The sequence below is a fragment of the Leptonotus elevatus genome, chromosome 11, assembly GCF_054856555.1.
Source record: "Leptonotus elevatus isolate MCC_2025b chromosome 11, RoL_Lele_1.0, whole genome shotgun sequence".
Taxonomy (NCBI): Eukaryota; Metazoa; Chordata; class Actinopteri; order Syngnathiformes; family Syngnathidae; genus Leptonotus; species Leptonotus elevatus.
In genome coordinates, this window is record NC_141249.1 from 6,230,055 (window position 1) to 6,252,577 (window position 22,523).

The window sequence follows — 22,523 nt, forward strand, 5'->3', positions numbered from 1 at the left end:
ATTATTTACTTTTTTTTGTTTTGTTTAGCTGATATAATGTGAAAAAATACACATTCTGTATTTAGAGACGAGGGCGCCGTGACTAAGTGGTAGAGTGGTCGTCTCCGTTGTGGGTTCGATCCCATGCCATTGGGACCACGTCGTAGTATCCTTGAGTAAGGATACTTAACATAGTTACTGAACCACCAGTTGCTCCTGATGCTACGTCATCATTAGGTGAATGAGAAGTCGAATGTAAAGCACTTTGAGGGCCTTGTGAGGTGTAAAAGCGCCTATGTAAAATGAAGTAGCATTTACTATTACGCAAAAAACATGTTTGAACTGTGTGCAATTGGGGTAGCATAAGCACTGTATGATCTGACATTCCCAGTGTTTCTGTGCATATTCAGTACAAATCGCCGTACAGTAGCCTACCTGAAAAATCAAGGGTCCTACTATAAAACACTCCACACACACATGGTGGACATACAATAATTTCAACAGGTTGCTTTTTAACTCAATATTTTGCTGATTTTTTTTTCCAGCCTTACACAAAAACGCACTGTAGCAGCAGGCAACGGTGTCATCAAGATTACCAGAGCCTTTCAAAAATCAATCAATGATCTAATGATATGGCAAAGACATAAACATAGACACATTTCAAATATACTAGTTTAAGTTACATTGAACAGTACTATTGATTCTGAACGACCTTGGCAGATTAGAAAAAGTGCTTTGTTTTTCCACTAACCGACCAATTACATTTTGGTGTGAATGATGCATTGTAGCACTTTTTTTTTTAACCATTGAAACATTCAATCGCCAAACATTTACATCTATATTAAATCATTCAAACCCAATAATGTATGAATACGTTTTTAATACTTTGTCCTTCACTCCCTAAAACGTATTTATACGTAAAAAAAGAAAAAGGTTTTATTTTTATTTTTTATGCTAGAGCATACAGAAGGCTTTGATGCAGCTTCAGAACTGAATAGGGCGCTTAAAGCATTGGTAATTATTCTAAAAAACGGCCAGCAGGTAACAGCAGAGTATAATAGATCAACCAGGGCCATGTTGCAACAAGCTCTTTTTGCCAGTGTTTTCAACAGGTTTGGGAATAATGATGAAACGCTGCAAAACGGAAACAGATAGAAATGTACTTTTTTTCCGGGTGAAAGAAGAGACTCTAATCTTTCTTTTGGTGGGTTCCATGTTTTTATAGCAATAGAATACAATATTCGGTGGGCCTTGCCAAATCTGTCAAAATACAGTAAAACAGCTGGGAGTGAAGGGGGTTGCTTCAGTGAAAATGGCTGGGAGTGAATGAGTTATTTGGGTGCTCTATTTATTATCTAAAGCTTTGGGTCGGGCATAGTGACCCATTGAAAGACTTGTTTTTAGTGTATTTGTTGTCATCACAAGGTACAGGGAAGCCGCAAAGTGGCATCTTTGTCTACATGTGTGTTCTTTTGTAACCTTCGTCAAGCTCATTCCAGAGCACAGCTGCAGTGGCTGAAGTCACTCAGTTTGATTTAGGAAGAGCTTAGCAGCTCATTAATGGATAGAAAAAAAGGAAGCTGAGAAACAGAAGTGACTACTAACACAACACTGCAAAGGTTTTCCAAGGGTCAAAGATTGGTCAGAATTACATAACTTGAAATGTTTTTCATCTAGACATATAGAAAGTTAAGCCCGCAAAACAGTCGCAATCGCGCCAAATCTTGAGTAGAGTGTTTTTCATTGTGCTGTGTCATTGACTGGGAACAAGTCCAGGGTCTATACTGCCTCTTGCCTAAAGTCAGATGATAAATACTCCACCTCACCCCTGACCCAGAACACGATACATGATAGAAAAAGGCTTGACTGATATGAAGATAAAAAGAAGTTGTGAGAGAGATGTAAATTAAAAATGGTTGCCAATTTCATCATTGTTTCAAGTGACAACAAAATTATTGATGTCCCAGACATTTTTGAAGAATTGCAATCTTTTGACCATTGTAAAGGATGCTGGTAACTTCTATCATACGTAATCCACCGCATTCTAATTGTCTATAACTGTACAACATTGAGTATGGCCTGTAGCCTATTGAGAAGGGGTATGAATAATTTTGGGCATGGACCATGTTTCAAATTTGATTTATCTGGCGTGCGTCAAAACGATCGAAGAGAATGTAATGATGTTTGTTTTACATTTTGTAATACAGATATTTGTTTTTTGTTGTTGTTGCAGAAATCGGACCCGTTACAATCACAACAGACCCAGAGAAATTCCAGTATGAGCTGAGGGAGCTGTATGTTCAGGTGGGTTGACATCAGGTTTAAATAGGTTTGGAGTCTTGGACTAGCGGCAAATTGAGGTCATGCCAAGACAACTTATGCTAAAACATTTATTTAGTATGGACAATGAAGCCTAGCAAATCAAATTGTTTCTTTGGGGTGTTTTGTATTTATTTATGTGGAGTCGCTGTACACCATTACACTAGTCAGGGAATCTACAGACCAATATTTTGATTAGTGTTAAACAATGAAAATCCTTCATCTCTTATTCTTTCCCATTGTGGACGTTGCAAATTAATGAAATCTGGACCCTCAGAGTATCTTAAAGAAAGCTGTTGGCTATTGTCTGTGCATCCTTGGCATGAGTTTGTGCTAATCTGGTTTTTGAGTGTGTCGCGTGGAGCATGGAAACGATCCAGTTTCCGCTCACTTTCTGCTTGTTTCACTTGTTTGTCCTGCTCTTCTCCTTCCACTTGACCAAATGTTTTTATTTTCAAGTGTACATTTCAGGCATAGACCAATCAACATTTGTTGATAGAAATGAATAATTCATAAGTTATTTGGATATGCCAATACAAGGGTTACATTTTGGGCCATTAGAGAGATTTCTGATGACTGCATCCTTGAAATCCTGCAGAGGATGTTTCTCTTTGACCCCAGCAGGCAGCCAGACACAGATATTGACCAAAAAAATAACAACCCAGATGGGCAATCACATGGTTTTCTAATCTACTTGCTTTGTTTGTTTTTTTCTCTGTATCACTCAGTTACGTGACGACTGACTGCACGCCTCACCAGCTTTTAGGTTACAAGAGCATAGAATTTTAGTAATTTAATTAGTACCTTATATCAGTCAAAATTCTTGAGTTGTATGTTTGGACTTAAGACAGGGTTGTGGTTCACATAACAATATGTCAATGCCCCACCACGGACAGGACAAGCAATACACAAATTTGACAAACAATAGCAACAATTACAGATTGTGTTGGGTTAGATCTAATTTAAAGGGATACTTGACTCACTGAGTCATTTCCAGCAGTGAAAAGTTAATATTTTGTCCAGAATTCATTTGATAACTTTATTGTTTTAAATGTACAATTAATACTTTTAAAAACTATTTTTTATACTTGCTGTCGACTGATGATGGAATGAGGAAGTAGGTAACGACCAATCATGGCTCACCTGTTTTCTGGGTTTAGTCAGTAAACTGAGCCATGATTGGTCGTTACTTACTTCCTCAGCACAGGTGATGTCATCTTTAGTCAACAGCAAGTAGAAACATTAGTTTTTAAAGGTATTAATTGTACATTAAAAATAATGAAGTTACCACATCAATTATAGACAAAATATTAACTTTTTACTGCTGAAAATGGTTCTATGAGTCAATTAGCCCTTTAATCAAAACTTGACTGTTTTCAGCTGTGTGATAACATGCAAAATGCATGTAATGGTTGGCTAGATCTGGTCAATAATTTACCAGACAAGATTATTATGGCTATTTTAAATGTTTTGGACCACCATGTAAACTGAAGACATGCTGTCAGTTTTGAGTGTGTTGGCATATGATAATAGTATAACTGAGTCAAATGTGTCATGGGTGATGTGTTGTGATTCTTCTACAACAAAGTGCAACACTATTTAATTGAACTACATCAGTATTTTTGGTTGATCAAACTGTATATTATCTCTGTATACTTGGCTAATTAACTTTTTAATGTGCTAATGATATTGTTTTCATTGCCAGGGTGGTGGTGACTGTCCAGAGATGAGCATTGGTGCAATAAAAATTGCACTGGAGATCTCACTGCCCGGATCCTTCATTTACGTTTTTACAGATGCCCGGTCCAAAGATTACAAGCTCACCTATGACGTCCTTCAACTCATTCAGCAGAAACAGTCCCAGGTTTGGCTGATATTCTTTATTACGAATATAATGTGATAATATAGACTGATTTCCATTTGTATTGTGTGACTGTAGGTTGTGTTTGTCTTGACGGGGGACTGTGATGACAGGACTCACATCGGCTACAGGGCATATGAGGAAATTGCCTCCACCAGCTCTGGACAGGTCTTCCATCTAGACAAGAAACAGGTCAATGAGGTAAGAGTGTTACTAAACAAAAATGCAATAGTGCATTTCTGTACTGCTCTGAACTTTGAAGTGCAAGTTTCAAGTTGTCTGAGTCATGGGGAAAATATTTTGATTCACAAAGGCATGCCTTGGCCGTGGTGATAAAACCACTCAGTCATGGTAAAGCTGCAGATTTTTTTGGAAAAAGGCAGACAATTTACAACTTCTTATTATGTATGTGTCTTTCATGGAATTGGAATACAGTTCCAGTTGTCAGTTAATAAATTAATTAGGGATGTAGATAGTTATTATTTTAATGGCTTTGGACTGTTACTAGAATTGGACATAACTGATGAATGGATCTTTAGTTATTCAGCTGATGTGTGGAATTAATTGGAGTTAAATCATGTATTGAAGTAATTGATTTAAAATGGAGCACAATCGCTTACTGCTTCTGATTTAGTCTCAATTATACAGTATTTGGTCTAAACAAGATGGACTCACAGATTGTAGATATTGTAGATAGATGATAATCATCACCGTGTACAGATTTGCTGTCAACAACTAATGGCGACATTATTTATGTCACAGGTTTTGAAATGGGTGGAGGAAGCTGTGCAGTCCTCAAAGGTCCACCTGTTGTCAACTGATCACTTCACTGGCGTCAGCAACACCTGGCTGATCCCCTTTGACCCCAGTCTCAAGGAAGTCACTGTTTCCCTCAGTGGCCCCACACCAGACATCCAGATTATAAACCCACAGGGTAGGCTAACTGTTACAATCGTTCAAATGTCTACAAGATTGCATTTATCTCAACTCAACTTTATTTATAGAACACTTTAAAACTCTTTCAATGCCTAGTGTTTTCCTAAAAAAAACAACTAAAGTGCAAGCCAATTTAAAGCGTTTTCACTCATTTCCAAGGCTGACCAGAATGTGTTATGACTAAATATACATCGGGTTTATTTCACAAAGCAGGTTTAGTGAGAACTCTCGGTCAAGAAACCCTGAAATGTGGGAAACTCTGCATTTTCCGTTTCAGAAAAGGAGCTAACTGAAACCAGAGGAAAATAGGTAACTCTAGCCTATTTCATAAAAAGAGGTAATTTAAGCTCTCGGTAAGTTACCGTGGTAACATGTTCCATGAGCCAAAACTGGTCGGTTGCAGGTTTTTCACAATGAACTTTCAGGTTTTCTCTATCCCCGCCTCCTTTCAGCCACACACATTTCATTTCCTCATTCATAAAGTCCGCTGCGCCGAGTTTTTGCGTAAATACGCCTATAGTCTAGAGCGTAAAGTCCACTTTTGTCACGAACATGGCATGTCCTTTTGACAATGACCCTATTGATGAAGGTGCCGCATTATTGCGCAGGGAATTAAATATTTGTCGCGAGATTGTTATCAGATCGTGCATAGATATGCTGGCATTTCCAGACAGTTATCTTTTGGAATGGTACCGTTTCACATCACAGTCCATCATCTATCATACACAACTTAATCAGTCCTTACATTTGCAACATTAGCCGGCGCCGTAGTCATGTGCTCACATCACAGCATATATTGAATTCCGCATTTTTCTTATAACCGTTTGAATAATGTTTTTATATTTCATCTTAAGTCAAGTGCGCTTGTCCCCTTCAGGATTGCAATTAAATGTAATGAATTAATGCGCTACAATTCAACAGGTTACCCTGTAATATCATTGTGATTGCAAAGGACTACATTTAAATTAACGCATTGACCTGACCCCCGAGCAGCAACGTCCTCCCATGCCGCCTTCCTCTACGGGGAGCCGCTGCAGGCATGTTCAAATTTGCCATATGATCGCATTTAGATTTCCAGTTAAGAGGGGTAAAAAATGCGGAAGTAGAGGGCGCCGCCGCGCTCTGCGCTTCCCCGTTGCCATGGTGAGTCGACGAATCGGGGCTCCATTGATGTGGACTTTTTAAGTGTAGTGGCAACGGCAGGTGAAACAACTCTGTTGATATAACTACCTCAAATAAACTGTTCTGGAACTGAAAATGTAGAGTTTCCTATCTCAGGGCATGTCAACTCGCTGTTCAGGGTTAGTCTCAGTATTTGTTGAACATTCTTTGTGAAATGGACCCATGGTGGTTACCATATGAAAGATTGGATTCTGCTCTTTCATTTGAAAAAAAAAAGTTTGGTTCTACCTTATTCCGTTCTTTAGTAATCGCCATTTGAAAATAGCTTGGTTTCACTAAATTTAACCAATCTCTCACAAAATAAGGAGAAAATTAGCTTTTTGTAAAAAGATGTGTTTTCTGCACAACAGTGACTTTGACACTAAATTGTTGGGGTTTGTGACATTTCAAGCATCTCAACAGTCCTTCCCTTCATCAAACAAGAATCAAAACAATGAAAATTTGTGTCAACATTTTCACTTTTGGTAAATTACTTACAAAACATTTAACAAATTATCACGAATGTGTTTGTGTAGATGTGTTTTAAAACCAATATTTTTTTGTGTGGTAAAGAGTGAATCAAAAGAGTAAAGCACTCTCCTGTGTGCAAAGGAACATTGCAGGATCTACACACATTCTTCCTGTTTTAAAGCAAAGAGAGCAACTGCTGCCATCAAGTGGTCACCATTAACCATTACACTGCCTCCCGGGCTTCATATAAGGAGGAGAGACGCCAAAGAGTCTACTCTAACCATTCATTAAAAAAAAAAACGTAGTTGACGAGAAGACTCGTCACTGGCACATTACATCATGCTTTTATCTGACGAGAATTCTCGTCAGTGGCAGAAAAAGGGTTTTTAAGAAAACCATTACTGCATAAAAAGTGTTTTACATTGAATAAAAATTAGTCATACAAACAAAAACATAACAACAGTAAACACCATAAAACACTAAAGCAATACCAAGTCTCATGCTTGGTCAAAAGCCAATCCAGGCCTTGATTTCTTCCAGAGAGGACAGTAATGAAAAAGTAATCTGCATAGCAGTAGGAGACCTTGTTTTCTTAAGATGGAACCCAAGATCAGCAAATAAAGTACAGTGAAAACGTCAGGGCCCCCAAAATTTAACCCTGTGGAACACCATACAACAGTGAGGCAGAATCAGCAACCATTATTAGAGACATTACACATGACAGGTAGAGATAATTAGAGCAAAAAATAACTTTTTGTAAATGCTATATTTAATCATGTACGAGAAGGCTTTGGAAATGAATTTATGTTGGCTGCCTCTGTGGAAAGGGCCAGTTATCACCCCATGTTGATATTTTGCCTCCAGGGAGGATCATGGGGAAGAGTGACGGTCTGACTGAGCTGTTACACATTCCCAACTCTGCAAAAGTTGTGAACATCAAGGACCCGCAGACCGGGTTGTGGTCTATCAAGGTATAAGATCCAGTCTCTACCTGGTAATGTGAAGGAAATTGCAGCATTCGACCAACAATTCCCAGCCCTAAACAGTTTAAAAAAAAAGTTACAGCAAGCGCTTCAGCAGTGTAACCTTCGATTGAGGTCACAAATCAGCGGTCATAAATCTGGGCCTGGGTTCTTAAATTGAATTACGGCACAAATATTTTAGTGTGTCCAGATACAATGTCATTTCATCATCAGCATGTTTTCTGCAAGCAGTCCAGGTAGATTGAGAGGCAGTATGTTGAAACACAGACATTTTAGTTGTTGTGTTTGGGCGTTCATTATCTAGCACCACCCTTGCATAGAAATTAAATTAATGACACCCTTCTATCAAAGTCTTGCCAAATGGGACACACATTTCACTACAGCATAGTGTCAACACCAGATGTTGGAAAATGACAAGCATTTTTAGTGATTTGTGGAAGGGTTCATTTATTCTCTGCTGTGACACTTAGCCTCATAACTTCATTGTCAGTGTCAGTGCTCTCTTGATTTACTGGGAAACGTATGAGCTGAAGGACTGGGGCATCACTTAAGATTGATCCCAAATGACTCAAGTAAAACATTTTCTTCAAGTTCACTGTTTTAGTTGTACATAAGGATTTGGCTATGTATTGACCCATTGGAACACCCATCATAGCCAATGATTTTATAAATAATGAGCTCTTTTGTTGCTCCTAAATTTCACCGCTTTAGCGTAGCAAGACTTTTTTTTTCTTTTTACAATTTTATGTGCTCAGTTTTTCTATTCCAGCACTACTGTGTCCACAGTTATGTGTCATGCATGAAGAGTCCAATTCTGTTTTACAGTGTACAATCTAGGTCATTGGTTCCCAACCTTTTCTGTGCACACAAAGTTTACCATGATTTTGCACCCTAACTAAAAATGTACTTTTAGCATAATGAGATTCCGAGATTCCCTCCTTCCTGTAGTGTTGAACGTTTGGATTGTATTTAATATTAATATTAGTTTAATAGAGTCAGAATAGAGTCTGATTGGTGAATCTGTTTATCGCTGTGTTTATTCAGTATGTTCTCATTTTATACAGTAGAAAGAAAACCTAACTTAAAAATACATTATACAAATATAAATATGACAGCGATGGCATCACAAAATTTGTTCCATAGCAAATCAAAGTTCTGGGTAGGTTTCCAATTGAATCAAAGTACAAAAGCAGTAGCTGTTTCAAATACAACCTTAACTAAAAGACAAAATTCTGATGTAATGATCAGATGCCCAAAACAATAATTCTCATAAAATATAATTCCCTTTTGACTCATGCTCAGTGTAATGGCCCAGCTCTTATGTTTCGCTTCCAATATATCGTGTGCAACACGGTCCTCCCATTTGTCACACAGGAAGGCAGACTGGCAGGCGTTCTGTATTTCCAATTTTTCTTCATATTTCAAACATGGAAAAGTTTTGGAGAATAGAGAATATTAAGCATGCTATGTGCTCTGGAAGACATTTTTACCTTGTGATATGTGACATTTTCATTAGATTTTTGCGGAGCTTTGATAGAAGCATAATCACACTGACATCTTTCATCCAAAAGCTTCTGTCTCATTTAATCACTTACTGTATCAGTCTTGTGTTCTCAACTTATCATTTATTGATAAAAACATTATTATTTTTTTTAATCCTGCTTTCTTGTTCATGGTGTTGACAATGGAGAGGTTTCCAAATTCAACTTCCCCACAGTGCTTTCAAGCCTATAAATAAGTCTTTCTCATATGTTTCCCAAGAGGTCTAAAAGAATTGTGGAAACATACAGGACTTTATGGGGATTTCACTTTTTGCCATGCTGGGTTGTGTTTAGCCCAGTTGTCTTTCATCATTGTTTTTTTCCCAAAACCTATACTTTGTCTTTTTAGATTGAGTTTCATCATTCTTAAGTAGACGACCTTCATGCACTCTCTTTCATGTTAGGCAAATCCTGCTGACATTTAGAATGCACACACTGCCAAGGCTGTGACACCTCCAAGGTGTTTTACCCTACCACACCTTAACCTATACTTTCATAGTAATTACTTGGTCTCCATGTGCAGGCATCAAAGAAGAAGACCATTTGAGCCATTAGAGGCATCTGATTATAGTGCTTGTGTGTGTCTAATTCAAGTATGAATGCCCGACTGATTGGGTCATTTTCAAATTGGGGAGGTCGTATAAGATCAGGTGTAAGATGTTTGAATGTCACACAGTTAGACTTAATCATATTGGCTTGTCTACACAAAATACTTTTACAGAATAGAGGTCATGTCTGTTCAGCTGTCTGTCATTAAAAAGGCAACAACAACTGTTAAAAATGGCTAACAGCAAAGATTTGTAGTGAAATCCAGTCAGAGCATTAGTACTAGTAAGAGCAGATCCCAACTATAATTAGACACACATATTAACAGACACAAACATACCGAGCGCCACACCATGACAGTTAAGGACACGAAAAGCCAAGTGCAGTCAATTCCATTTAGTAAAGAATTGCTAGATCGGAGGAAATAGACTGGATGGAGTGTATCAGCATTACTCAAAATGGACAAAAGCCCATGAAAAACATGCACACAGTGCCTGGAAGTAGTTAGTAAGTAGGCTTGAATCCATGGGAAGGCAAACAAATGATGTGAAAGTAGCTAACAAAAAGGCTAAAATGGCAGCTAGGCTTTTAGCATTAGTTAAACTTAGCTAGCTGCTAGCAAGGAGGCTAAAACTCACGAGTGGTCTTCGATTACCATTTGAAAGCAACCAACAAAGAATGTAGCAGGGCTAAAACACAGTCATTCTTTCGTGAGTGAAGGTTGATCTTGGTTTTGGTTCCATCTCCTCTTTTAAATTGTAGACTTCTAGCGAAGGAAGACACTCAGTTCGCATCTCAGGTCTCAGCAGCATAGACTTCCGAGCTGGGTTCTCCCGAAGGCCCACAATGGACTTCAAAAAGACGATCAGTCGTCCAGTTCAAGGTTGGTGTCTTTCATTCATTATTTTCAATTTTGTGTTATTGTCTTACACGTTTGTGATTGTTCCAATGCAAGTATAAATTCTATTAACTTCCCAGGTATTCCCACCCACATCCTGCTGAACACAACTGGGCTTTCTCCACCTGCTCGGCCTGATAGGCTTGAGCTCTTGGCTATAACAGGCAAAGTTATTAAAACTCTGCCAATCCGCTACTACCCTGAACGACAACCATACAGCCTCTGGAACGTCACCGATTTTATTCCGCCAAATGAAGCGTTCTTTCTGCGGGTGACAGGATATGACCGGGATGGTTTTGTTTTCCAGAGAGTCTCTAGTGTGTCCTTCTCAAGTATTATACCAGGTAAGTAATTGAAGTTGTACATACTATTGACAATATAAGAAATGAAGGGTTAACATTGCTTTCTGATGTATCTCTTGTTAGATGCCCCCAAAGTCCTGATGCCAGCAATTACCCATGGTTATTATCTCCAGAAAGGGGCTGTTAGATGTCAAGTGGAAAGCCTGATTCCCTTCACCCTACGCTTCAGCAATGATGGAAGACGACTTGGGATGGATCAACTATTCAGGTTAGCAGTGACATTGAGGACATGAAACTGTTCTAAGTTACCGAAAACAGGAAAAAAAAAGTGATTTCCTCCAGCAAAACTAAACTTTACTTGAATGTACTGCACTGTATTTCTGGCTATCCTAAAGCTCTGAGACTTGCTTAATTCTAGGGAGTCTGACACGGCATCATGGGAAATAGAAGTGGTGACTTCAAAGGATGAAGGCTACTACGAGTGCATTGCTGTCAACAGCGCTGGGACTGGACGAGCTCGCACTTTCCTGGATATATCAGGTAAGCGCATGTTATACACACGTCACTCACCCTTCATATGAACATTTACTTGATTATTTACAAATAACAGTATTCACAAACAACAATCACCCCTAAATACAGTCAGACTGCAGGACATTATGTATATACATTCATGGACATGCTGGCACATGGATACACACACATACACACTCACGCACTCTAGGGACCACAATGGAAATAAGCCTATGGCTTTATTGTGTTTTTTATCCCTTTGGCAGCAGTTGTGTCATATGTTTGTAAACATGCTTCGTTTGTTGTCAATAAATATTTCAATTAATCAATCAATTTCACTGTTTTTGTTTCTTCAGTCAGTGGGAAATATTGAAATGGGAATGCTGTTTTTGATGTGTTTTTTTTTAATGAATCTGAATTTCAGATCGTAAAAACTAGTTAACAGAAAACATTGACACAATGAAACTATGTGAGTCATATGCTTTTAGTTGTGGCATTAAACAATCGAAACACATTTGTCATTATTCAGAAATATTCTATGGAGCTATATAGCTTCTATATGACACCACGAGTCCCAGCACGATCACTAAAGTCATTTGAGTCTAAATGTTGCTTTCCAAACTTTCAGTTTTTTTAATACTCCCCCAAGCCCACCACCTCGAAGGAGGCCAAGGATAATGTTAGGAAAACAGTTGAAGCTCTGAAAACCTTCAGTGGCTTCCAAAAGTTGTCATACCCCTTGAACATTTTCAAATTTGTTAACGTCAAAACCACACATGTAATTGTAGTTAGTGCATTTTATTTCATACTCCATAATATAAACTCCTATTATGATGTCTTCCTTATGCAGAGCCTCCTCCCTCTATCACAGTCCAAGGCAACGTAACAGCTTCGCCCGGATCCCAAGCTATCCTCACCTGCCATGTTGTCAGCACAGTCAGCTTCAACCTGACTTGGCTAAGAGAGGGTCTTGAAGCCCGTCTGGACCGTCGGGTCCACGTCTTGTCTAACCTTTCACTTCAAGTGTCATCTGTAATGCCAGATCACTCAGGCTGGTATAAGTGTATTGCTGTCAATGAGGGAGGGATGACAGAAGAGCGAGTCAACCTCATTGTGCAAGGTAAGGAGTGTGTTTTTATATTGTTAGAGTAGACAATATTAAGTATTGTACTCTTTGCGTGTTCAATTAACTGAATGGTGAGATCCTGGTGAAGAAGTCCCTTTGCAAAGGTAAATAATTATCAGAAGCTTCTGATGACAAAAGGCTGACGACACTGAAGCCGTGTTCTGGTCAGATTGTGTCCGGCTCCCCGTCGCATCATCATTTATTCAAAAGTGGGAGAATAGAAGTCTCCGCCCATCAGCCCACAGCACACTTGGTTACAACTCAGTGAATACAAGAGAATCTGTTCCCATGGGTATAAATCAGATTAGAGAAAAACAATAATAATAAGCCTGTGACTCCCTTCCGACCGGCAGAGACCGGCCCTCCCATTAGAGATAGCAAATATACAAACCCGTTGCCCTTTCTCATGAAAGTAACACAGATAAGAATACAATTCTATTCATTGAGCCATACTGCTATAACTAAATCCAAAACGGCTAAAATATAAATTAAAACTGAAAAACAATGTTAATAACTCATCATTCCCTCATTTGAGCTCTTGAGAGCTCAACACATTAAAACATTTTTTTTTTTCTTAAAACATCCCTTTAGCAGAAAAGGAGGTAGTTTAGCAATCATATGACATTAAAAAAACAATTTGATACATTTAAAAGATTTTTAGTGGAATAAGCATAGCATATGTGAGGCTTAACATAAAATATTGTTCATTAAAAAGTGTCGCAATGTATCGGCAGACGAATATGTGTTCTTTGAAGCCATCTCGTGATGAAGTTCTTTGTTGAATGAAAAAAGTGACGCAATAGTTTTTCTCTTCTTTAAGAATCTGGGGTAGACTACCCAAATTCTTCGATTTGTCACCGGGATTATTCTGCCCGAAAATGTGACTCTTCGTGGAATGATTGCCCAAGAAAAGGCACTTGACTTGATCCGTTGAATGATGTCAAAACGATGTCGAATGATGTCGAAATGGCCGCTCCAGAACGAACACTGGGTCAGCTGACGTGGCTCCCCGGTCGGAGGTGATAAGATTGATGATCATCAGTTGATGAGATAGCTGAGCCTGGCACGTCTCCGGAAGCCTTGTAGACCAGATGTGGAATTTCGTCTCTCCTTTCAACCTGAGAGCGTAATATGTTTTTAGTCTTCTCATAAACCCACATAAATTTTATTTGGAGGAAAAACCCTGATAGTTTTGTTAGATGGGATTAGTAAATGTTATTTGGTTAAGATCCGTAGGTCCTGTGCTGTTGGAACAGGAAAAGATCTATTTTTGTGACATTAAAATAGAGCCCAGCCTTTGATTGAGTTGAATGACATTCGCTCATTCATTAATATAAGACAGAGCTTGTAAATATTTATTTTTCAAATAGGTTTTGTTCAATAATAGGTAATTTTTTACCACGACTAAATTTGTTCTAAATTTGCATAACTTTGCCTTTCATATCATATATTCTCTTCCCAGAATCCCATGACCGGCCGAATCATGGCATGCTGGAAAAAACTCACATATATTCATATTATCTATACTCTTTTGCAAACACTGGGCTCCAAACATTACATTTTTCAAATGTGATTCTGAGATAAAAGATATAATATAATATAATTACCTTCATTCGGCGAATATGCATTATTGTCCTCTTTCCCGCTGCAAGCTTACCTTTCTTCCGCTCTTGTTTTGTTCCCTGTAGATTTCTTCAAACTCAAACTATAAATTATCCCATTCAAACTCATCCTGTCAATTGGAGTGTAGGCCAATACCCCACAACCTTTTTAATTTTGTTTTTAAGTTTCTAATTCGTCTACATTGGTTAATTTCTTAAACATAAACTCCCTCATTTGACAAAGATCCACTGATTTTTTCAAACACATCAAGATAAAGGGAGGATAAAATAGAGACCTCATAACTCAAAAGACGTCATAAATAACACAACCCTCTAAATCAGGCTATGAGGTAAACAAAAGAGCTACAAAACACAATAAAAATGAGCACAAGCAGATACAATTTAAGACACTAATATATGATGACTTTAGGGCCATAAAAAATAGAGGTAACAATATTACTCTAATTTTCCTAGAGTTAAGCAAACTAAAAAGTATTTAAACTGCTAATCAACCTCACCTCTTTTACAGATTAGTGGGGCTGAGGATAAAATTACACAAAACTTACAAATATCTACCATTTCCTAGATTCAATCAAACTAAAAATTATCTTCAAACTGCTAATCTTTTACATATTAGCGGGGCTCATAAAAAACACAGCACACAAAATATTTCTGGGATTCAAATACTTAGTTAGTCTTTTACTTGTTACTACTCATTTTATTCTATTATTTTTTCTATATTATAGCTGCAGCTGGAAAAAGTCCAAAAAAGTTCCTCACGGGGAAAATAAAAATATATCGTATCATATCATATTAATAAAATTCCCATTGTACCAATTCAGAAACTGATTCTCCCAAAAATATAGGCAAAAATTTAGTAGGCTATAGATTGAAATACATTTTCTCAATCCCTCATTTCAAATTTACATATGTTGTTTTCAATTTCCTGAAATATCTTGCTATAGATCACAGTTCCCCACTCAACACATTAAAAATGCCCTGCATACACCGTGCAGCATATCTCTGAACAAGGATCACATCCCATTCCAACCACCAACTTTCTTAGTCCAGTCCCCCAGCAGAAGGCAGGACGGCAGCTGTTGTCAATGTTCAGTCCGAGGCTGTCAGACAAAGTTCGATGAGAGGAGACATCTGTAATGAGGCTTGTACACAGTCACTGGGCATTGTGGAAGTTGAGCATCATGTTTTTTTAGGCACAGGAGGAGAAGACTGTTGCTCTGGGCGTTTGACCTTTGATCTCTGCCACATCCATTCAGACGCTGTCTGCAATGTGGATCCGATGACACATTTTCTTTCTGAGAGCTCACCTGACCAAAAAATGCACACTCGTTGATACAATGCATTAAAAATGCCAGATTGAGGATATGGGATCATAGCAAGACAGTTCACTTCCTGCTTTCTCAAAAATGTTTCGTAAAAAAACACAGCCTCTTTTTTTTTTTTTTTTTCAATACCCCTTCCAAATAGCTACTAGCAATACTTGCAAATACAACGTATCAGCAGCTGGGGCGCATCCCGTTCGCAGTTTGTAATCAGTGAAGGCCATCAAACCCTCATCTGCCTTGGAACTCAAACATCAGTTTCTGAAATGACACACTCAGAGAAAAAAACAAATATTAAAAATCATTATCATTATGTCAATTTCAAAAACATTTATAACTTCTTATTCAACTATCTTACTTCTAGCCACAGCTGTACAGATGTAGGCACAATTATGTCAACTCAACACAGCTCAAACAAAATGCCATTATTTTATCATTATTCTTTATTCATACGAAAAGGGCAAGTTAACAAATTAACCATCTTCATCAATCATTAAAGTGTAAAGACTATTGGCTCAGTCACTTAAAAAAAAAAAAAAAAAAACTAATTTAATATTCTTCTACAAAAACTCAACAATATCTTTCAAATACTATTACTTATTTTATATTATTTATCATTCCTCTCTTACCATTTTGACAAAGAAAAAGTCCCATTATGAGGACACATTATGCTCTAACGCACAGCCCCCTCCTTTTCTTCTAACCTAGAAACGGGGGGGGGGGGGGATCTTAACATTATACATCGCAAAACCTATTTTATCACATTCCCATTAATAAAACAAACGCCACTATCACAACAGTCTCATCTCACACAAAACAACACCAAACTTAGTTAAAAATATTCAAGAAAAACAAACAAAATCCCCATATGCACATTTCTCACTCACAAACCCCCACCTTTTAGAAGCTAGGTCACACACTCAAATGCATACGCACACACTCTTTAGTCATTATAAAATAATAAACGGTTTTATTCTATCAATTCGTTGTCTACAAATCTTATGGCATTTAAACCGCAGTTTTGTACGGTGATTTCAATAAACGGGTTAACTCCGAACAAACCACCCGTAAACTGCTCCACAAATGCTGGAGTCATTTTAGCATCAAATTCAGCCACTACATCATTACCAACAAAGAAAATACAAAAGTCTGACGTACCATTTTGTCCAGCGAAAGCTTTTCATACAATCGATCCATAGTTTGTTTGTTCATTTTATATCGACGTTTTTATTTTTCCGCTGAACCGGAAGCGCATTCAGGACAAACCATTCTGTATCCGGGTCGAAATCGCCTCCATTTTGTTTATAGGCTATTTTTACTTTCGGTTTCTATTTTACGCAAGTAGTATTAATATTTATCAATACAGTGACGTCTCACTTTTAGTATAATAGTTCAATAGGTTAACACATATGGCCACACAACAGACACACATAAGAATCACGTGACCTCTCGTTTATACACAGCGGTTACCCAATCCCGCTGAGCTAAACTGTTCTCCATATATTGCAAAATTTTTGCAAGGCGCTCATTTTTAATAAAATTGTCACGCGCTATCGAATTCAACCGTGGAACAAAAGGAATTCAAACGGGAATCCTGACCTCAAAACTACAATCGTAGAAGCGCCAAAAAAAATAAAAGTCACGTAATCTCTCGATTGCAAATACAGTAATACAAATCCAATTATTACTGTAATCAACCTGGACCCCTCAATACTGTTCAATTTCAAACAGGCGCTTTTTCAAAAAAAAAACATATTACGTGTACGAGAACTTTCACACCAAGAGCCATGAACAATTATGTTACTTGTCCTCCAATTCGGCCAAAACTGCTTAAAAAACAGAAGCGCATACCATAATCTTCGCGATCCCTAGTAAAAAGAAAGACTTTTTACGTCATCCGGCAAACCCTTTTATTCAATATATATATATATATTTTTTTCTTTTTTTCTTCTTTTTTAAGAGCTCAGTATTGTTCATTCGGAAATGTCATCATCATTGCTCTTTTATTTTTATTTTTATTTTTTTGTGTGTGTGTGTGTGGGTGAGTATGTGTATGTGCGTGCGTGCGTGCGTGCGTGCGTGCGTGCGTGCGTGTATTTGTTAGCTCACCAGAAAACCTATTAGAAAAAATCTCATACCGTTCACCTAAACCGAACACCAGGAGACCCGAGGGGACCAAAGAAAACCAAGGAAATTCAATATATATTATGGTCTAAGGATTCTTCGTAGCGTTGACGAAAAACAAAACAAATTAACAAATTAAATACACTACTTCTTCCCGTATAAAAAAAACTTCATCTCTCAACAGGCTGCATTTACGTCACTTAAAAATGCACCACCCCACGACGTGTTTAGTTCAATATCGTCGGAATTATCCCAACTCTCTAACGACATCAAACTACCACTTGTTCACACAGATCTCATTTAAAATTTAGACAATTTGGAAGACGAAAAACCAGTTGCAGCGGACCCAAACAGACAGAACCTCTCTACGTGGATAAAAGTATCCACTTACCGTACTTTATTTATTTAGGCCTAGAAGTTCCGCCCGTCCGTAAACGCCGCAGCTTGTTCTACGTCAGAATACCACCATCCGTTAGAATTCAGCGGAGGAGACCATTCGTTATAATTCAGCGTCGGGGACACCATTTGTTAGAGTAGACAATATTAAGTATTGTACTCTTTGCGTGTTCAATTAACTGAATGGTGAGATCCTGGTGAAGAAGTCCCTTTGCAAAGGTAAATAATTATCAGAAGCTTCTAATGACAAAAGGCTGACGACACTGAAGCCGTGTTCTGGTCAGATTGTGTCCGGCTCCCCGTCGCATCATCATTTATTCAAAAGTGGGAGAATAGAAGTCTCCGCCCATCAGCCCACAGCACACTTGGTTACAACTCAGTGAATACAAGAGAATCTGTTCCCATGGGTATAAATCAGATTAGAGAAAAACAATAATAATAAGCCTGTGACTCCCTTCCGACCGGCAGAGACCGGCCCTCCCATTAGAGATAGCAAATATACAAACCCGTTGCCCTTTCTCATGAAAGTAACACAGATAAGAATACAATTCTATTCATTGAGCCATACTGCTATAACTAAATCCAAAACGGCTAAAATATAAATTAAAACTGAAAAACAATGTTATTAACTCATCAATATCAATGTCTGCTTTCTGTTGGGTAAAAATAGAGACAAGTATTAAAGGGATAGTTTGGGTTTTTGGACATGAATCTGTATGGCATCCTCACCTAAAGTGGTGTGCAATCAGCACTGACTTACTGCTGACAGCGTCCTGTGACACAAGATCTGGTCAGGGTTTGGTCGAGACGAAAGTAGTCCGGCAAGTTGGCTGGGGTCACAGAAATAAAGCGTTTTTCTTCTAAGAACTATTTGTGTTCAAAAGAGTGATACATTTGCATCACAAAACTGCACATTAGAAAAAAGTCAGACTCCATTACCACCGGGCTCTATTTTTCTGTTCGTATCACTGCGCGGCGCACTGCATCCAGCTGACAGACGCGCACAATCCAAGTTGTTTAGATTTGGAAGTGTTTACCTGACGCGAGAGAGCTAATGGAGAGCGAGAGCCATTAGTATATAACATTACGATTGTATAGACTTTATAAGCTTGTATAATTACGGTGTGTTCCTGTGTTGCACATTCTGTTTTGTATTCTTGTGTCCGAATGTTTGTGAACGCATCGCACGTCTCGCGGTGGAAACTAAGGGACTCATCCATACACTGTTGGTAACGTGTGCTAATTCGGCTTGCGAGTAAAGTTTCTTGTGTTCGGCGTTGGCTGCGGCCAACATTAGCCGGTTGTGTGAAGACAAATAAAAAGGTGAGATTACCAACCACGTCTGCTGGCAGCGTTCTTGTGACATGTCACACTATATTATATTGTTCTAAATGTAAAAATGGCGTGGACGCGTGATTTCCCCGGCTGTTCCAAATTTCCCCGAATCTCCGCACGCTTGTCACTACTTTCCGAGCACTTCAAACAAGTGCACCTCATTTGTCAGTGAGTCATCCGCTCTCTCGGGGCGACATCTGATTAAGTTGTACCACTTTTCTATCCCTCCTCGCTCTCTCTTTCTGCCCGTTCTAATTCCATCTGACGAATATCAGTATCAGTATATACGGGTTCATAAAGATACCCCCTTGGCTCCGTGCTAAAGACATTGTTGTTGTAGTCAGACATGTTATCGTGAGTTCTCAAAGTTATAATTACGGTGGAACGCGCGTCTGTCAGCTGGATATGCAGCGCGCCGCGCAGTGATATGAACAAAAAAATAGTGCCCGCCGGTAATTGGGTCTGAGTTTTTTTGAATGTGCAGTTTTGTGATGCAAAATTGTCACTCTTTTGAACACTTATAATAGTGCTCACGGGTGCAAATAAGAAAAAGATTCAAAAGTCTCTCTGATGCTATGTGATTTGACCTCACAATCTCTATTTAGTCATGTTTAATCCAGAATATTTTTTTACAGGGTTGAGGTCAGGGTCAAGTATGTTGTTTTATGAGACGGACCTGTGTACACAAATATATTATTCCCAAACACAGTCATTGGTTATCAGTCATATCATCTGGTTGAGTGACTGATGTTATTGTCTACTATTCCAATCTGTTCCCATGAACATGGAATTATAAAATTGCCTAATGTACAGTTTTGGTGTGTGTAAGAATTTAGGTTCGAATGGAGCTATGCAGTCTAGCTCAGGGGTCTGCAACCCAACTCTGGAGCCACATGTGTCTCTTTATCCCTCTCCTGTGGCTCCCTGTGGATCGCAAAATTTTTTGGGGTAGAAATTAATTTTACATTTTTTTTTACAATTTTTTTTTTTAATAAAATAGTTTAAATGCATTCATAATTTAGAAAAAATAACTAGTTAAATATTTAAAAAATGTCAGGGTCAGAAAAAGTTAAAGACAAAAGTTTTAAAAATTAATGTCCAAAAAGGAAGCAGAAAAGCAGAAAATTATAAGATGTGCATGAAATTGCCAAAAATGTCAGATAATTTAATAAAAAAAGGGAGATAAGAAAATGTTCAAAAAGTAGCTATGAAATGCCCCAAAACAAAAGAAAAAAATCCTGAAAATGACCATAAAATGTCCACAAAATGTCCACAAAATTGCCAAATATGTGAACATTTAAAGCAAAAAAGACAGGGAAAATGCCTACAAATAAAATGTCCCAAAAAGAGCATCTAATTTCCATAATATGTCCATAAAATTGCAAAAAATTTAAGAAATTTGACAGAAAAGCAGAAAGGACTAACAATGTATGAAAGACGAAATCTGAGCATTTACAAAAATAAATAAAAATAAATAAATAAATCCATAAATCAAATACAGAAGGTAGAAGAAAATGACTGTTCAAATGTTCAGAGTTTTTATTTATTTTGCCTAAAATCTCTCTTTTGACAGTAAAAGTTGCTGACCCCTGGTCTAGCCCAATCCCTGATAATTTAAGTGACACAGACAATGGATGCTCGCCCAAGTTGCCCGTGTGATTTACACTGTCTGACATCACACCTTGTTGCAAGCACAACCTCTGATCGTATCCTGAGTACACCTGCCCTACTTCCTTCTTTGGCACACCATAATTCACTCTAATACTTTATTGGACATGTGAAAGGATTTATGCCTTCTTTGGCAGCTCCAAAGTAAGTGTTTTAAATGTTTCTAGATTGTTCGGTTCTTCACGTTTCAACAATCAGGAGCTAGTTGTTGCAGCAATGACAGAAAGTATCAGTGGCACATCAGTGCATGCCAAGAAATGTTAATGCAATACAGCTATTAGATCTGCCAGTAGCAGATAATCTCTGCCAGTAGCAGATAATCTCTGCCAAAGCCTGTTACGCAGAGTCAGGAGGCCAAGAAAGAACGAGAGAGAAACCTGGTCTGACGAGCAATCTCTACTGTGTTTACTTTGTTAGACAACCGCTAGTCTCGTGAGAAGTTAATTCACAGGCTATATGGTGCTCCTCCTACAGTCTTGCCGTCTTTGATGCTTAACCTTTATAACTTTATGCCTCCCTGCCTTTTTATGAATGCTTTTGTATTAAGTCGTCTCCTTTTTTTATCTTTTTTTTTCTAACAAAGATTTTGATCTAATTTGTGTGTGTACGTGCCTCATCTCCCACTCCTTCCCTCAAACAGCTGTCAGCAAGCCCTGGGGTATTGTAATTACCCCCTAGTCTTTGCTATCCTAGTCATTTCCCTCACTTTGAAGAGGGTCGGGTCTGATGACCCACAACACTTTGACAGAATATAGTTGTCGTGATAGGAGGCTCACATTAAGATGACACAACTTGAAAAAAACACGTGATGCCATGTGTGCATGCATAGCAGCACTGAGACGGCATTTTTCTTGTTAAGTGGACTTACTGTTCAAGTTATACATACTATTGAGTGGCACGTGCGGTCACATTTCTGAGGTTGGGGGTTTGAATCCAGACTTCCGGAGTGGGTAGCATGTTCTTCTTTTCGTGGTGGCAAGATGACACTGACATCATCAAGTGCTTTCATGGTACCAATATTTATTGAAGTGGAAGCTCAAGCAAGGAAGCATGTTTTAAAATACAATGATGCAAAGTTAGGTCAAAAGAATGTATCTTTCCTCCAAATGTCTTTGCCATCTGTGAACACGGTGACTTCATACATTTAAAGATGCAAGCAAGAGGATGGCCTAGTTTGGCTGTAAGAAATGACCCTGTACTTACGACCCATGTACTTACGTCCGTCAGGCTGGTGTACAGCCTCATGCCGTGCTATGTAAAAGCAATAAATCACATTCTCACATCTTTGATGCACACTGGAATTGTGATGTCTGCTGGAAACACAGTTTCCCGTTGAACTTTCTACAAGCGGTGTTCAATGACTGAATTTGGCAGTTAGAGTGGAACACACCCTTAAAGGGACGAGGGACACATCATGAAT

General features: G+C 38.3%; 1 protein-coding gene across 6 annotated transcripts in view; it reads left to right on the forward strand.

The window, feature by feature from the left end:
* Window positions 1-22,523, forward strand: part of hmcn1 (hemicentin 1) — a 118,166-nt gene that overhangs the window by 36,867 nt on the left and 58,776 nt on the right. For all 6 annotated transcript variants that reach the window (XM_086088473.1, XM_086088477.1, XM_086088476.1 and 3 more), the window contains exons 2-11: window positions 2,213-2,283; window positions 4,004-4,162; window positions 4,238-4,360; window positions 4,922-5,093; window positions 7,592-7,698; window positions 10,560-10,680; window positions 10,776-11,039; window positions 11,121-11,265; window positions 11,416-11,537; window positions 12,361-12,630. In XM_086088473.1, coding sequence (XP_085944599.1) covers window positions 2,213-2,283; window positions 4,004-4,162; window positions 4,238-4,360; window positions 4,922-5,093; window positions 7,592-7,698; window positions 10,560-10,680; window positions 10,776-11,039; window positions 11,121-11,265; window positions 11,416-11,537; window positions 12,361-12,630 — 1,554 coding nt within the window. The remainder of the gene's footprint in view (window positions 1-2,212; window positions 2,284-4,003; window positions 4,163-4,237; window positions 4,361-4,921; window positions 5,094-7,591; window positions 7,699-10,559; window positions 10,681-10,775; window positions 11,040-11,120; window positions 11,266-11,415; window positions 11,538-12,360; window positions 12,631-22,523) is intronic.